The 17,280-nt window shown below is 39.7% G+C and overlaps 1 protein-coding gene across 3 annotated transcripts in view; it reads left to right on the top strand.

The window, feature by feature from the left end:
* The window catches only part of LNX2 (ligand of numb-protein X 2), a 79,124-nt gene that overhangs the window by 51,571 nt on the left and 10,273 nt on the right, over positions 1 to 17,280 (top strand). For 2 of the 3 annotated variants that reach the window (XM_040621743.1, XM_040621746.1), the window contains exons 3-7: positions 3,106 to 3,353; positions 4,266 to 4,465; positions 9,507 to 9,875; positions 12,943 to 13,083; positions 16,551 to 16,728. In XM_040621743.1, the coding sequence (XP_040477677.1) occupies positions 3,106 to 3,353; positions 4,266 to 4,465; positions 9,507 to 9,875; positions 12,943 to 13,083; positions 16,551 to 16,728 (1,136 nt within the window). The remainder of the gene's footprint in view (positions 1 to 3,105; positions 3,354 to 4,265; positions 4,466 to 9,506; positions 9,876 to 12,942; positions 13,084 to 16,550; positions 16,729 to 17,280) is intronic. The other variant, XM_040621747.1, reaches the window with a different exon arrangement.

Genomic DNA, 17,280 nt, shown 5'->3' with positions numbered 1-17,280 from the left:
GATAAGGCGAGGGTGACTCTAAGTCTCTCTGGCAGAGCTTGTCATCCAAAGCCACCCTTTTCTAGGGGTTTTCTCTTACAGTGGAATGTCTTCTTTCTGGAGACTCTTCAGTTCAGGTTTTGGTGTTTCCAGTTTTAACTCCTCTGGTGTTGTTCTGGGCTTCTTATTCAAGGTGCAGTTGCAGAAACAGAGTCATCACTGCTGTCAGAGTCCTCCAACTATGAGTAATTGACTGGTTCGTTATGCCTCGTGGGCCACAGCGTGGCCCCCTTTCAAGGCTGGAAATGCGCGGCTTTCAGGGTCTTGTTGGCAGCAGTGTGGTTTCGATTCCCGCCCACAACCAGACACCAGCCCTCCAGTGATTACCAGCCATCCTAGTTCTATTCATTGTTAATATTTTCTGTACTAGCCTCCTGCTACATTGACCTACCTGCTTGAATAATCCCAGGTCACACCCCCGATGCCAGTTGTGGTTTGTGGTGTTATTGTTAAATATTCCATTTAAAAAGATGCATCGGTTTTGTTGTTTGTGATTTTTGTTTGTTTTTTAATTTTCACTAAGGACTATCTCATTCTAATATTCTCTGATTATGCTTCTGAGAAGAAGCACTTTATGGAACAAATTCACTTTGGCCTAGAAAAAGAACACTGTAAGAATGAATTTAGCAAAAGGGGCACCTGGGTGGCACAGTTGGTTAAGTTTCCAGCTTTTGGTTTTGGCTCAGGTCATGATCTCAGGGTCCTGGATTCAAGCCCCGCATCGGGCTCTATGCTCAGCACAGAAGTCTACAGAAGTTTCTCTCTCCTCTCTCTCTGCCTCTTCCCCCTTCTCTCTCTCTCAAATAAATAAATCTTTAAGAAAAAAAAAATGAATTTAGCATCACATAGTGGAAAGAGCAGATGTCTTTGGCATCAGATCTGAGTTTATTTGGATTTTGACTCTGCAACTTCATAGCTGTATGATGTTGCCCTATTTAAGTGTCAAGTTTCCCATCTGTAAAATAGGGATAACAGAGTTGTGAGGATTCAGTGAAATACGGTATATAGAGGTCTCTTCACAGTGACGGGCACAGATGAGACTCTCAACAAATGATTCTTCCTTTCTCTTTCAGTTCCAAGTATTCACAGACTGGAGGAACGATGGCTTTGAGCTGTCTGTGGTCATGAGCTCTTCTCCAAGCCTGCTCTGATTTACTCGTTCACCTACCATAAAATTCACCTGTTTTTAAGATGTACAAGTTGGTGGTGTTGAGTATAGTCACTGAAGTGTGCAGCCATCGTCACAATCTAATTTTTAGAACATTTTCAAAGAGAAAGCCCGTACCCATTAGCAGCCATTCCCTAGATGCCCCGGTTTTGAATGGTCTCTCCTAATCCTCATTTCCCTCAAGCCCAATAAGTTTTTGGGTGCAGTTTTTATAGAAGGCATATACGGTGTGAACAGAAATGCTTGTACTATAGTCTGGGCTTCTGCCCTCATCACCAAAAGTGTTCTCTCTAAGGTTACCATGACCTTTTAACCACCAAATCAAAGTAATGCTTTTTAGTCCTTGTCTTATTGGCGTCTTTTGTGGCATTTGCACTACATGCCACTTTTTTTTTGTTGACAGTCTTGCCTCCCATGTTTAGTTTGAAGTCTCTCTCATGGTGTCCTCCTGGCGAGTTGTTCTGTCTCTGTCTGTGCAGCTGGCCTGTTTAAAGGTGGGTGTTGCGCAGCCCTCTCTAACTTTCCTCAAGTGCCCGGTGAGCGCGTTCTTTCTTATTTCTACGTAACGTCATGTTAAATACCTCTATTTAGTCCCTCTTAGCAATTTGCCGTCCCACTGGGATGTAAATATACCTGTTTCTTTTCCTCTCTCTAGCAACTTCAGGTTTCCTTTTTAAAATTTATTCTTGCATAAGGTAAGAGGAGCTTTATGGTTACTTAGCTTGTAGGATTTTGTAGTTGTTAGCTAGGCTCTGTCCCAGCTTGGACACATTCTGCTGTGTTTCCTCCCGCTTCCCGTTCCTAGTCCATTTTCCCATGGAAGACTAGCTGTTACTCATGTGAAATCCAGTGTGTGATATGCGTTTGGGGAATTGAATCTTTACCTATATTTTTAGTCTCAAATATTTTTTATCATCCAGTTTTTGTCACCTTTTTTTTTATTGAATGGAATATTTAAAAAATACATTTCTCGTTTAATCTGCTTACTTGACAAAAATCATTTTTCCCAGTGATACAGTTTTCCAAGACACTCGTCAGGCCCTTGCAGGAACATTTCTTGGAGTGCTGCCCAACGATGCAGAAGGGAAGTCAGTCGTACCCTTTCTTAACAAGGTGATGAGAAAGTAGGGAATGAGAAAAAGCTGAACAAAGAAATTCCGTAATGATCTTTTTCAAGAACTTGAAGCCCACAACTTATCTTTAGTTTGTGAGGGGAAATATATTACTTCTACAGTTAAGGGACAGCTTTCAGTTTTCATTGAATTTAATCCTATACCTAATTTTTAATGAAATTTTAGATTTTTAAAAATACTGTCATTGAGTGAAGTCTGCAGCTCTAGACGCAAGACCACCACCCACGGTACGCAACCTCTTGGGCCTTTGCAAGTGGCAGAGCTTCAGATGTGTTGCTACCCACTCATAAATGAATGTGTGTCCTTGGCTGTGAGAGCAGAAGGGCACAGTGTCACTCAAGGCCCAGGTTGGGGTGCAAGAGTAGGTTGTAGAAGAGGACTGCTGTTTCCACTCTTGTGGTGAAGCCGCTTCACCTGTGAAAAAGGGTTATGTAATCAGAATATCAGAACAATGCTTGCAGTGTAGCGTCAACTGTGCTGGTACGTTTCTGGTCCTGGTATATATCCCAATACAGTTTTTTACTTAAGTGTTCTTTGAGATACACACGAAGCCACTGTTTGTGCCAGCACCTTGTTTTAAATTTGCTATGCAATGAGGTAAGAACTTAGTTTGAGCAGAGGTTAAAATCAGAATTACGTACTACTTGTGGATTACCTCTAAGTGAGTTTTGCATTGAAGCCATGGCTAGTCTGTTGTTGTGGCACAAGCTGTTAATCATCTTTCCTTTCAAATCATCTGGGAACCACCTGATGCTCTCTTTCTAGATGTCCTGGAGCTTCTCATCGGAGACTTGCCCTAGAGAGGAGGAAAACTGGTAAAACTCAGACAGAGATTGAGAATGAAAATGGAACCACTATGATAGATGTTCCAGGCACTTTATCACCCGAAATGGACTGTCCAGGGACAGGCACAGCGCCTGCCGAGCGCAGTTTGACATCAGCGTCTCTTCCCACGTGGACTGAGGAGCCTGGCCTGGACAATCCCGCCTTCGAGGAGAGCGCAGCCACTGACAGTATGTGCCCCTCACCTTCCTACCTTCCTTTGCTGTTCATTTCTGTTTTCAAATCGGACATTTCCTTTCTTCCCACTACTCCCTATTCCTTTCCAGACACGCATCTTTTTTTCCTCTTTAAAAAATAATTTTATTGAGATAGATTTCACATACCACATATGCACCCTCTAAGTGTACAATTCTAACAGTTTGCAGTTTAGAAACAGAAGGTGAGTCTTACCCCGAGGCTGCTTATCCTTCCCCCTGCCCCTCTTCTAACGTAGTCCACCAGGTCTCTGGTCATTAACAGCCTGCTTGTTTGTTGTGAAGCTTGTTGCTTCTTGACTAAGAAATCCACAACGTCGAGAACAACAAAAATAACACCTCCGCTTAAGTGCTTATTCTGTGTCAGGCACCGTGCCAAGCACTTTACCTATATTAACTGACGCAGTGCTTGTACCAGTACTAGGGTTTTAAACAGCGAGGAAACTGAGTCTTGAGAGATTAGAGCTTTAACGTGGTTACTTTGTCATCCACTACGGTGACTGTATACCACAGAGATCATCTTTTTTTTCTTTTTTTTTCTATGTACTGCCTTTAATTGTTTACAGTTGTTTCATGGGTCAAACTTTCTCTCATCAGTTAGGACAAGATGGCATTTCTTTATCAGATCACGGTGTCTTCCCTAGAGATCTGATACATGGTAGTTATTTACTGATCACTTTTTGAAGAGGAAGTGTTCTGGTAATCTTAACCTATAGATGTTTTTGTCATTCTGTTTTTCTAATCCAGTGGTATTGCTTTGTTATTAATCATCTGTTAACGTACGGTGATCACTAATGGTAGATTATAACTTACTTACCTGAAGATAATCAAAATATAAAACGTTTTTCTTTCCATCTATTTTTCTCTCTCTCGTTTTTAACTTGGCAGCTACGCAACAGCCAGTTAGTTTACCGGAAGGCGAAATTACCACGATTGAAATTCACCGGTCTAATCCTTATATTCAGTTAGGAATTAGCATTGTGGGCGGCAATGAAACGCCACTGATTAACATTGTTATCCAGGAAGTCTATCGGGATGGCATAATCGCCAGAGACGGAAGACTCCTTGCTGGAGACCAGATTCTTCAGGTATCAATTCTAAATTATTCTGTTAACTTGCATCTTTTTTGCTCTATTCATAAATTTAAAGCAGGAAATTGTGGTACTGTGGAACCTGAATTATAAAAAGGTAAGTTTTACAGTTTTTTATATGCAAAACAGATCAGAATTTACCTGTAATTTCTCCTATTTCCCCAAACATATGGAATCTATTTTTTTTTTCTCCCTTTCTTAAATTCGATTCCACGTGTGACTCGGTGCTTGGCTCTTTGGCCCAGCTGGATTCTTCCTGGCGTGGACTCCATGGTTGGCTATTTTTTGGGGCCACCTTCACTGTTGAAATTCTCATTTCCTGTTGGCTCTTCCCCTCATCCAGTGTACCATCCATCAGTTACCTTCACTGTCTAATTTATCCTTCTCTACACTGATTACTATGATCTAGAAAAGGAAGATCATGTAGCACAAGTTATTTAAAACTTATACCATTGAACTTAAGATAGAATTCAGAAATCATGGCCACCTCTTGTTGGCTTTTGAGTTTGCTCTCCACAAACAACCTGACTCTGCACTAACCCTTGATGCTACCCTCTCCCTCTTCTCTTTAAGGAGAAATAGCTGCTTCAACAAAAGAGCTAGCTTAGGACAGGATGCTGTTATGTAAGAGGGCTTGTTGACACTGAGGGCGTGGGGATGGCCAGAGTTCTACCGTATAGGGCTAGAGTTTATGTGAAAATTGGCCTGGAAATATGACCCATAGAAGTGTAAGGGATATTTGAAGATAAAAGAATAGATATTTAGGAGAGAAGAAATAGTCATTAATGAGAAAAGATGTCTTCTAGGAACCCAAGCTCAAGGACTCTTGCCTCCCCGATTTCACTGTTCAGTCCTTCCCCACGGTCTGTTGGTATTCACCTCTTCCATTTTCCCTGCCACCTCTGAGGTCTGTGCCCTCACTGCTTCACGTCTAACCCAGTAGAATCAACACCCCTACCGTGCCCCTCTCTGCTCTGAAATCTGGCGCGACCATTGCCAGGTTAATACACTGTGATTCTGGTTTCCTTGGGAAGACTTGACCAGAGGATCAAGTCCAGGCTGATTAATCTCATAGTCAGGGTCCTCTGTGAGCTCTTACACAACCTCAGCCTTAACCCTTGCTTTTTCTTTCAGGCGTAGCCGTTTGTGTATTACTGAAACATCACAGGCGTTGTGCTAGGAGCTAAGGATACAATTAAGAGCAAAAAGCAGCCCCTGCACTCATGAAATTCATAATCTATTGGAAAAGCCAGACATACCCTCCAAACAGCTCATTCCCACATTTCAGCCTGTCCCCATTGTGCTACAGCTTACCCACCTTCATCCTGAAAGTCCTGCCCTGCTATTTTCACCCGTTCAGACCTCTCCTCACTTTAAGTGCTGACAGCATTCCTTGCTTTTCTCTTCACCGCTTCACACAGAATCACAGAGAATTATTCAAATGCACTGTCTTTCTGTGGTGATTGCAGCCACCTTAATGGTACATATTACGGTACAGGTCTCTCACAGTGCTGTGCCTGGAGTCAGTGCCCAGGACATACTTGCTGAATCAATAAAAGACTGGATTTGGATATAGTATCGTTTGGGAATAGCTGTCTCCTTCATTAAAACAAAACTTAGAAGCTCTAGGATTTTTCGTTCTTCAAAAGAAATGTCCAGACGGGGAAGACAGACAAACTAGGCTCCCAGAGCAGCAAGGATTGACCTTTCCATTGGGGGCTCCTGGCTTTGGTTTCCACTCCCATCTGTATTCTGCCTCTTGCAGTATATTATTTCCACTTCAACACTCAGGCCCAAAACCCCTCCTTCACTGCACTTAGCCTGGCTGACACAGACTGAACTTCCAGTGTTTTGTTCTTTACTAAATCCTGAGAGGAAACAGGAGAATACAGGAAGCATAACTAATCCAGCTTATATAAAATCCAGTTTCTGATCCTACCATAGCTAGCTATTTACTGCATTACTGTATTTGCTGTCGTTTTATGATATTAGTACTCTGGTTGCGTGAGGTTGGCACAGCTCCCTGGACACTTACCCTGTATTCTTCACACAGCAGCTCCTAATCTGAGTCTCTGTGGAGGAACTCTCGTAGCTGGTTTCCCAAGTATAGCGCCCCTCACATTCTGACACCTTGGTGGCCCAGACCAAAAGAGCCAGATTTCCCTTTTCTGCAGCTTACATAGTGTTCTTTTTTCCTCCACTTCTGGCCTTTCTGGGTATAATTGAATATACGTTTATTTTTATGTTTTGTTCTTTGCTACCAGCAGTGTGCCAGCATGGGATATTAACATTTTTACACATTTCTTATTCTTTTCCTAAATTTTAAAGGTAAAAACAAATGCTTTGTTCTTATTTGCATTTCTTTGAGTAAAATTGAGGTTAGATAGTTTTCGGGTTTTGTTTGCTAATATATTTCGTCTCTAGGCTTTTTTACTGGTCTGCTTTGGAGAGTTGTTTAATAACATAACCGAATCCGTATACCTCAAATAAAAACCTAATTATCTGAAATTATTGGCTGAAATTTGAAGAATTAACTCAAAGCTATAAATCTGTGTTGTAGAAATTCCAGTGCGTTATTATTGTTTATGGAGGCATACATATTAATAACTCTAATAATGGCAATCTTAAATCCAGTTTAGTGATTTCAAATTGAGAAGAAAACTGTGAGCACACAGCCTGATCAGTGAATTCACAAGGGTCTCTCCTGTTGCGGGCCTGACTTCTCAGTGGCCTTTAGCTGGTGTACTGGAGCCAGGAAGTAAAGCCACACCACTTGCCCAAATATGGAGAAGTATTTATGGTCATTCAAAAGGAAACACTTGGGCAGAAGGCTACTTGGTACTTTTTACTACCCGGTTATCTTCCACTTTGTATAAGCTGCATAAATAATACCGTGAGCCAATTTGAAATTACTTAGAGTCATTAAGATGGTGTTTTACAGACCAAAGAGCTAGCCAGCCTGTGCTTTTAGTTTAGCAAACTGGATGCAGTCACAGTGAGTGGCTCTGGTTTTCCCACACTAATACATGTATATATATGTTATACACTAATACAAGTATATATATGTTATACATACACACACGTTATTCTATTAAATAACCTCTTTGAAATGGAGAACCATAGTCCCTCAGGGCCTTTTGCTGTGCAGCATTTTGAGCAGTTTGAAGAATAAAATACTGTAAGAGATTACATCAATATCACTATTAAAAATATAAATTTTAGGGGCACCTGGGTGGCACAGCGGTTGGGCGTCTGCCTTCGGCTCGGAGCATGATCCCGGCGATCTGGGATCGAGCCCTGCATCAGGCTCTTCTGCTGTGAGCCTGCTTCTTCCTCTCCCACTCCCCCTGCTTGTGTTCCCTCTCTCGCTGGCTGTCTCTATCTCTGTCAAATAAATAAAATCTTAAAAAATATATATATATAAATTTTAGAACATTATTAAAAGTAGGTATTTTCAGTGTGATCTGAGTCGTCAGTGATTTATTCACTTTTGGTTTTGGAGGAAAATAATTGCAGTCATGCGTTGACTGCATTGGTACAAAATATATTTAGCTAAAGATGTGGTAGAGTTTATTATGTTGGTGCTATTTTTACAAAATCTAGAACCAGTATTTTATTTGGCCTCTGCTTTCTCTGAGTCTCACTGGCAACCACACATTCGTGAAGGGAAAATCTTCTCATTGTAGGAGATTCCACAACCCACATCACAAAGATGATAGGAGGCTATGTGCTTGCACGTGGCTATTGCTGGATTCCAGCCAGACGGTTGTAAAGTCATTTGTGATAGATCGGAGTTTAAGATGGAAAAATAAAAACCTAGAGATAAGTGGCGTTTTAGCTGAATAACCAGAAATTATGAGTTTTGACTAACAAATCGACGTCAGGCTGGTTTTTAAAAAGCTGCCTTGAAGTTCTACTCTTGACCCTATGTTATTCAACTTTTTAGTCAAGGATTTGGATGGTGACCAAATGCGTAGATGTTGCTACCTGGGAGAATAGCAAATCTGTGTGTGATATCTATGATATTGGAAGCCTGAATTTTAAACGATGTCAACAGGCCCAAATCAACAAAATTCAAGTTAGCAGTGCTCAAAACTCAACCATAGATGAATAGGAAGGGGGAAGGCCTTGCTTAGCATAGAGTCATGTGAAAAAGATGGAAGGATTTGGGTGATGACAAGCACCTGACCCAGAGCCTGCCACATAACCGATGCCCAGAGAATGTTGATTTCTCCCTCGCTGTTTCAGACAGATGAAGAGAGGAATTCTAATTGTGATAAATACTAATAATTTTGCCAACCTCTTTCTCTGACTAGGTGAATAATTGAAGCTGAGTGTATTTTCTCAGTGCTGTTACATGTCCAAGGATCAGTCACTGTACCCGTTTCAGGGCTATAAGGTTTAGTAAATAAATGTTCTGTGAGTACTGAGTTCTGCTTATTGTATTAGATAGATATTACATTTGAGTGCTGAACACTTAGAGTGAAATGGTAATTACCTGTTTTTCCTTGAAGTAAAAATCTGAGGTCAGGTTAAGTACCTGGAATGTGTCTCTTTCCTTAAAATAAAACTCGGTGTATTTATTCTAGCGTAAGTATCTTTCATTTGGAAAAGCCACTTCAATCCAGTAAAGCTTCAGTTTCTGTTCCACTAGAACTAGTATTTCATTAGCCCTTGCCATATGCTGCTGGTGTCCGTGCATTCTCCTCCGGGTCCCGAGACGCGGGGAGCAAACCCATCTCACTGCTGAGGGGACACACTTACACATGCTGCCAGCACGTGGCAGAACCGAGGACTCTGATTCAGCACTATCACTGATGCCTGCGATCCCGACTGCTGTTCTCGACTTCATGCTCATCATTGTGAGTGAAGCTTAGGAACTGTATATTTTAAAACGTCTTTAGGGTGCTTTTCTTTATAAATAACGACTGTGTTTCATTTTCCAAAGTTAGTTTCTTTTGGAAATGGTATATAAACGTTCTTACAAGTTGAGAAGATAAAAGATTGTCACACTTGGGTCATACTTCTTTTCTTCCAGGTCAACAACTGTAACATCAGCAACGTGTCTCACAACTATGCCCGAGCCGCCCTCTCCCAGCCCTGCACCACGCTGCAGCTCACCGTGCTGCGAGAGAGGCGCTTTGGGAACCGAACACACAGCCACTCCGACGGCAGCTCTCCACGGGAAGAGATCTTCCACGTGGTCCTCCACAAACGGGACTCTGCTGAACAGCTCGGCATTAAACTCGTACGAAGGACCGATGAGCCAGGCGTTTTTATTCTTGACTTGTTGGAGGGGGGGCTGGCTGCACAGGACGGAAGACTGAGCAGCAATGACCGAGTACTCGCCATCAATGGACATGACCTGAAGCATGGGACTCCTGAGCTTGCTGCCCAGATCATTCAGGTACATGCCAGGTGTTCATTCCAGAGGCTCAGCCTTTATTACCGTAGGTCGATGTTTGTTTTCATAACATGAGAATCCAGGGGATATTTGATATTTCATGGGGAAATCAAACATGGCTCCCCAAATCCTTCAAAAGGCATTATAGTATAACTTCATTACAGATAGAATCCTTTCTGGAAAACTGTATCCCTGTGAACGTTTAGCCTTGCTCTTTATAGAGTGAAGGTTCTGTTTTCACACGGGTTTCTCATTTGCTCCCGGGGCCCCACCTAGTCCCAGACATAAAAATGGGGGTGGTCCACATTCAGCAGGTGAGAAAAGTGAAGCTTGAAGGAGCTGTGGTTCCAAAGTTGATTTACCTGCTCTCGTAACTCCCCCTCTCTGCTTCAGCTCCATGCAAGTGGGGGAAGATAATTTTTTATTAAGAATAACTCTTAATCTCTATACTACCTTTTTAAAAAAGCAATTCAAAGCATTTCAAACACATCGTTCAGTTGTGTTCCTACAGTATCCCTGTGAAGTAAATAAAGATGGTTATTATTAGAGAAAAAACCCACATTTTCAGTTAGAGCATTAAAATAGATAAAGTAGAAAATCATCCAGATCAGATCGTTTGGTTCCATAACCTGCCACAACATTCAATAATATGGGTATCTCCTACAGTGATAAGGGTGAAACAAAGATGTGTGTTGTTTGTTTTGTTTTAAGTAAGCACAAGAAAAAAGACTCTTACATAAAGGAAACCAGGCATTAACATAATCTAGCATCAGGAATTCAAGTAGGTTGATAGTCACTAAGAAATGTGCATAGTAGACAAAATTGAGTAACAATGAAGATTTAAGCTACTGTGTAAGAAAACCCAAGTTTCAATCCCATTTAACTTGCTCCTTTTCACAAATTTTTGGTTAATTATAACCGTAAGAACACACACACACCTGGTAGCCATATTTCAGGAGGGAGATTCAGGCATTGATCTCCTATCACAGACTTGAGGTTTAAAAAAATTGGATACGGATACCTTGTAATATATATAATATCAAATATATTGCTCAAGTTGTTTCTTTGTGAAAAAAGTTAAATCTTACTGTTTTGGGTTCTGAAAATAACATGTACTGCATGTCTAAAAAGGAGAGTAATGAGGACAAAATGCAGAAAATAAGGAAGTTAAAATCACAATCTAAGCTCCATAAGATAGCGACATTAATGTTTTGGAGAAAATTGTTACAAACATTTTTCTTATTTACATAGATACATGTGCGCTCATCTTGCAGCTTCTGAGTTTGCAACCCTTCCTTTACGTCAGCAGTATGTTGTGGCCTTCTTACCCTGAAAATAGACTCATTATGATATAGCTATGTAGTACGCATGTTGTACTAAAACTTAATCATACCCCTGTCAACAGGCTTTAGTGTTTTGTTTTCAAGTTTAAGACGTTTTGCTAAACTTCCCTCTGGAAAGATCATAGCAATATATATTCCCAGCAATAGGGCATGCACTTTTTTATGAAATATAGGTATTGTCATTTCAGCATCCTGCAGTTTTAAAAATCTTGACTTTAAATGAATTCTTTTGTTGTGTTTGAAACCCTGAAGTGTTAGATGCGCCATCTTTTTAAAACTAGCTTAAACCCAAGTGTTGGTCCATCATTTAAAGCCTATATGTCAACTTCCATCACACGCCCAGAATTTTGTCTTTAAGAAATCAAGAAAGATCAGGGATTTGTTTCTGTTAATGGGTTTGCATAAGCAGGGGTCTTCCAGTAAAGCTGAATTACTGATTATAGAGTATTTGGTGGTGGTGAGTGTTACGCAGTAAAGCAGACAATTCTGTACATTGAAATGAAATCACAAAGGGGCTTCTCGCCCTTCACATTGTGTGATCTAATAATCTGAAGTGTCAGAATCTGAAATATCAGGATTCTGAACATGCTACTTTGGCATTTACCCGTTAGATCAAGTCCCCAGACTCTGGCCACATGTGAAGGGTTACTCTTTCAGTTATTTTGAAGAATTGTCTGAAACTAGTTTAATGAAATGCTTGAATAAGCGAATGGTTTCTAATAGGGCCTTAAAATTGGTTATCACTCATTTTCCAACTTGAGAACTGAAAATGGAGTGATTTCTTAACATTATTGATTATAATCATGAGGGAGGGTTCTACTTTCCACCACAGCTTCTGGAAAGCAGGCTGTCAAATTTTCCCATAGGAATAATAGTAAACTTGGGAACTTGTGGTCATGACCAAGAATCAGCATCTGATAGATCTGGCCTGCACATTAAAAGCAAAGATAAAATAGCTTTAAAAAATATAATAGATGTGAATCTGCGTTTAAAATATAGATCTTATGTAGCTAATGGACCTCTAAATTCAGGGTGATCGTCATAACCTCTAAAATAATTTAATGTAACATTTATGTGAGTGCGCACATATGTGATATATATACACACATTAGTATGCAATGTATATAAATACTAATCTTGTTTTACAGGACCTTTGTTATCATTCTTTTCAGGACTGTTTAAGCTGATATCCTATTTTCGATTCAAACCTGTAGCAAGCAGAAACAAAGCTGTACATAGTTTCATTGATTATCACTCTCAAAGTAGCCACCCCGGAATTTATTTCAGAAGTCACGAAAGATTCTAATCCAGTTTTGAATCAGTTCTCCCTTTTTATCTTCTTTCCTTTGCTGTCTTCCTCTCAGCGCCAAGGCCAATCTTGTAGGGGAAAGAAGTATGAAAAGACAATTGCCCTTCATGAAATCATAGGGAGATAAGAACTCAGGCAGTTTGACTGCTTTGCCTTGGTTATGTTCTTGGTATTTCCAGGGTTAGGGAAGGCCTACCCAAGAGGTCTGTGTGTGGCTGTTTTAACTGCAGTAGTTTTAACATATTAGCTCCTGAAATGAACTCCCTCCCTCCCTCCCCTCCAGCAGGTGCCTGCAGTTACCACTCAGGTGAGGCTTTGGTACAGTGATGATAAGTGCATTGAAAATTACACTCCCTATAATTTTTTAAGTGAGAAGCATCATTAATGACTGGTGGTTATGTATGTGTGTTTTCTCTAGGCTAGTGGAGAGAGGGTGGACTTAACCATTGCTAGACCAGGGAAATCCCAGCCTGGTAACGCTGTCCGAGACGCGGGAGCTCAGAGTAGCAGCCAGCATCATGTGCAGCCGCTGTATCACAACAGACCCAGCTCACATAAGGTGAGGCGTTGTGTTCTCACGTGTTCATTCCTCTACCCTCAAGGGGCATTGTTACAAGCTGGTGAGATTTAAATGAGGGCTGTTACTCTGTTGGAGAAGGTGAACACAGGTTTTGGGATGTGAAGTGTGTGTTTGGCTACCTTGAGAGTCACTGGACAGTCTCGGTTCATCGGCCAGGAGGGGTGGTTTCTTAGTAGGAAGGTCCCTCTGCCAGGTGATCAATGAGAAGTGTTTGATCTTCTAGAAAAACTTCTATTTGTTTGGTCCTGCTTGAAAGCGGGATTTATCTTGGTTTGCTCATTCAAATATAACAGTTGGTTATGTGATTGAAAAAGCATAATGAAGACAATGATCAACAAGTCCATACTTAGCAATTGGGCAGGTTGCCTACAACAGCAGAATACGCTGTATGAATAGTAAGCATAAATCATACATTCTGATAGGTACATGCAAAGCATGGAAAGCAGTTCTTTTTATGTTACAGCTTATAGGACTACTACCCGAAATCATTTTTAATTCCCGTATGTTGAGCTTTTTGCTGCATCTTTAATATTTCACCGCTTTTATAATATATTCTTAGGTCATTTATCTGTGCTGAGAATTTTAATGCTGTCTCACTTTAAATGTAGAAATAAAAAAACAGTGGTATTTTACTGTGTTCTCAGTATTATTTACTTCATTTGGTCTTTCATTTGAACTCAACAGTAGGCCAGAATTTTTAAAACAATGCTGTTTACCAACTGTGTGAAAATTGCACATAGGAAACTTCCTATAGTTTTTAAGTAGACCAATAAATAAGTTTTTATTTAGTGAAGCAATTTAATTTACTTAAGGAGAATGACTTTAGAAGCTCGTATTTAGCTTGACGCGGCTTCTTAATGTAAGTACAATTTGAGAGAGTACCTCTGGAATGTCACAGGTGCCCCAAGAAAGCATCGCACAAATATTTTTGGCCCATTGGGTTTATCTGGTTTTCTGATCTGAAGTATAGACTTGTCATGGTCTTTGGTTTAGCTAATACTTACAAGAAATTATTAACCACAAACTTGTTTTTATTTTTGACCAGAAAACGAAATGTGTGAAGGAAACCGGTAATTTTGCTTTCAGAATGATGGCTATGAAAAGCAGTTATTGTTTCGAAAAGGAATTTCAGTAGTTGTTCATGTAGCTGGTCCTTGCTTTACAAGTTTACATGTATATATATATACACATATTCCTAAAGAATTATAATGTAAGGCAAAAGTTGATAATTGACTCTTTTATATCAATGAAATTCTACAATAATTTGAAATATGGCTGTCGAAGACAACATTATAATCTTAAGACAGTTTTAAAAACTAATCATTTCAGTATTCATATAGAGAACTGTTTATATCATTTTACTTGTTTTGGGCACATATATTTTTCTTTTTACTAATTCTTTTCTTTCATTTTATGTGGCAGTGTTTTAAACAGCAAAGCTGAGTTCTTATTCTAGGTACTCTACAAACCTGATTGGTTGGGACAACCACATGAAATGTACTTCTAAGCATTAATTTAGCAATTTACTGTTAACCTACAGCATTTGTTATGTCAAATTCTGATTTAGAAAAATAAAGGTCTCCTAGGGAAGACAAACACAAATTCACAAAAACAACCTGTTCAGAGGATAATCATTGTTAAAAATTAAAGTGCACATTAGTCTATTAAGCCTCTGCGTAGCTGCTTGGATCAACATTCATATGGTGTCAAGCCCTCGGAAGTTTCCGTCAAGCCTACCAAGGGTAATCTGTGAAGTCTGGCTAAAATGCACACATTTCAGCCATATAGAGGAATAAGACAGCTACCTCTAATTGACGAAATACCTGTCAGCCAAAACTGTTAAATAAATGTACTCACAGCTGAGCTTACCCGGACTGTCTTCGTAATAACGTGGGTCTTCCCCGGTTTTGAAGGGTGCTAACATAGATGTCACGTGATAGGATACCGTAAACTTTAGGTGTTTACAGATATTCTACGAGGTCAAATTCTAGGAGCTCCAGGCTGTTTACTATAAGTAGTTCCCTTAATAAAATGTCAGGAGTATGGTTCCAGGACAGATAAGAGCAAATGCACCTGGAGTTTCAGGGCTTGATTAACAGACACGTACCTGCCAGCTCTGAAGTAGTATCACTAAAGGAAATGGTACAGTTCTGTAAATAGAATTCATGTAGTTCTGTTGTTGATACTGTTAATCGTGTTATTAGTTATCTTGTTATCTACAGTATGCTCTTATAGTTGATAAGCCTTAGGAACCTTTTGAGACATTAGCTTCCATTGTTATGCTTAATGGGATGCATGTAGTAGGTGTGCATGTAATCAGTATACATGTAGCACATCGTGCTATATGAACATACACAAACCATATATGAATACATGTATATATGTGCATACATGCTATATATGTGTGTGTATATATATATGTGTATATATATATATAATTTTTAACTTTCAAGTTCAAATCCCAGTGTAGTCACGTCTAGCTGTATAATTTGAGGCAAATTACATGACCTTTCTAAAGCTGTTCCCTCATCTGTAAAATGGGGCCAACAATAGGATTTACATTCAGGACGATTGTGAAGATTAAAATGAAATAATGCATATAAAGCCATTCTCTTTACACATAGTAAATCTTCAATAAATGTTTAGTTGCTGTTGCTATTTTAATATTAATATTGCATATGTACACCTTGTTTTTTATTGAGTTCTAATTAAAAAGAAAAGTGATGTTTTAAATTCTCCTTTTCTTCTAGGAATATCTCCATAATAAGTAGCAACAATAAATGTCAGTAAAAATTGCTTTTTCCGAGAACGTAGTTTATTGGGAATTTACTTCTCTTCATTAACTTTTCTTCTTCAAAAATTTAGTAATTTCATATCCTTCTAGCTTTCCATGAAGGTTTTGAAGATCAGTTTGCCCCTGTTTCATGATCGAGCATTCTGATAACCCTCATGAGTAAGAAACAGAAGATAGATCTGTAGCTTTTTTTCTGGCAGTTAATGGAATCCGCACTTTACTTTTGTACTATCCTGTCAGCATTTCTTTCAAAGAATAGAGGAGAGAGATGGAAATAAAATTAATTGACTTGTCTTCAGAATCTTAAAACTCAAATGCATTATTTACGTTCATAGAGTTGATCATATCTTGGAGCCCAAGATAATTATACAAATGATGTGCCTGTTTTATTTTGACTTCCATATGTCAACAGCCCTGAGTTTTTTCCGTTCCATAAATAGTCATATGAAAATACGGCAGTCCAAGGTTTGACATTGTGATCCCCAGTGTTTGGTGTCATGTTTGTACCATGGAGAACTGTGTATTACTTCTATAGTAAATGATTTTAAAAATGACTTTATCATTGCCATGGTACTTTTTCCTTCAGGTTAAGCTGTCTTTACTTCAGCTGTATATTATTTATTATCCAATAAATTTTCCTCTCATGTGTTAGGATCTTACCCAGTGTGTTACATGCCAAGAAAAACACATTACTGTAAAGAAGGAACCACACGAGTCCCTGGGGATGACAGTGGCTGGGGGCAGAGGAAGTAAGAGTGGTGAACTGCCCATCTTTGTGACCAGTGTGCCACCGCATGGCTGCCTTGCACGTGATGGCCGCATCAAGAGAGGTAAGATAGGGTCGTGAACAGTTTCACTATAATATCGTCTCAATCTGCATTCAACTCATGTTTTAAAAAATAACATATCTACAAAATTTTCTTTTTTTTTTTTTTAAGATTTTATTTATTTATTTGACAGAGATAGAGACAGCCAGCGAGAGAGGGAACACAAGCAGGGGGAGTGGGAGAGGAAGAAGCAGGATCACAGCAGAGGAGCCCGATGTGGGGCTCGATCCCACAACACCAGGATCACGCCCTGAGCCGAAGGCAGACGCTTAACCGTTGTGCCACCCAGGCGCCCCTACAAAATTTTCTATTAAACATGACTTTTTTAATCCTTTAAAATGTCCCTTCCATGTATAAGTGTAAAACCTCTCTATAAGGTTAGAAAAACGCCTAATGTAAAGGAAAATTGCTGCAGTTTGATGATGTTTCCATTGTTCTCTAACATTCAGTCAGATCGTTGGATTATTTAATGTTGGAAAAGACTCTCTAAAAAGATTTACCGCTTCTCACAATATGGCAGACTGGTACTCTGAAGGACCGACTAAAATAACAGAT

This window comes from Ursus maritimus, unplaced genomic scaffold (genome assembly GCF_017311325.1).
Source record: "Ursus maritimus isolate PB19 unplaced genomic scaffold, ASM1731132v1 scaffold_10, whole genome shotgun sequence".
NCBI lineage: Eukaryota > Metazoa > Chordata > Mammalia > Carnivora > Ursidae > Ursus > Ursus maritimus.
Note: the sequence above shows the minus strand (reverse complement) of the source record. Positions and strands in the feature narration are given on the sequence as shown.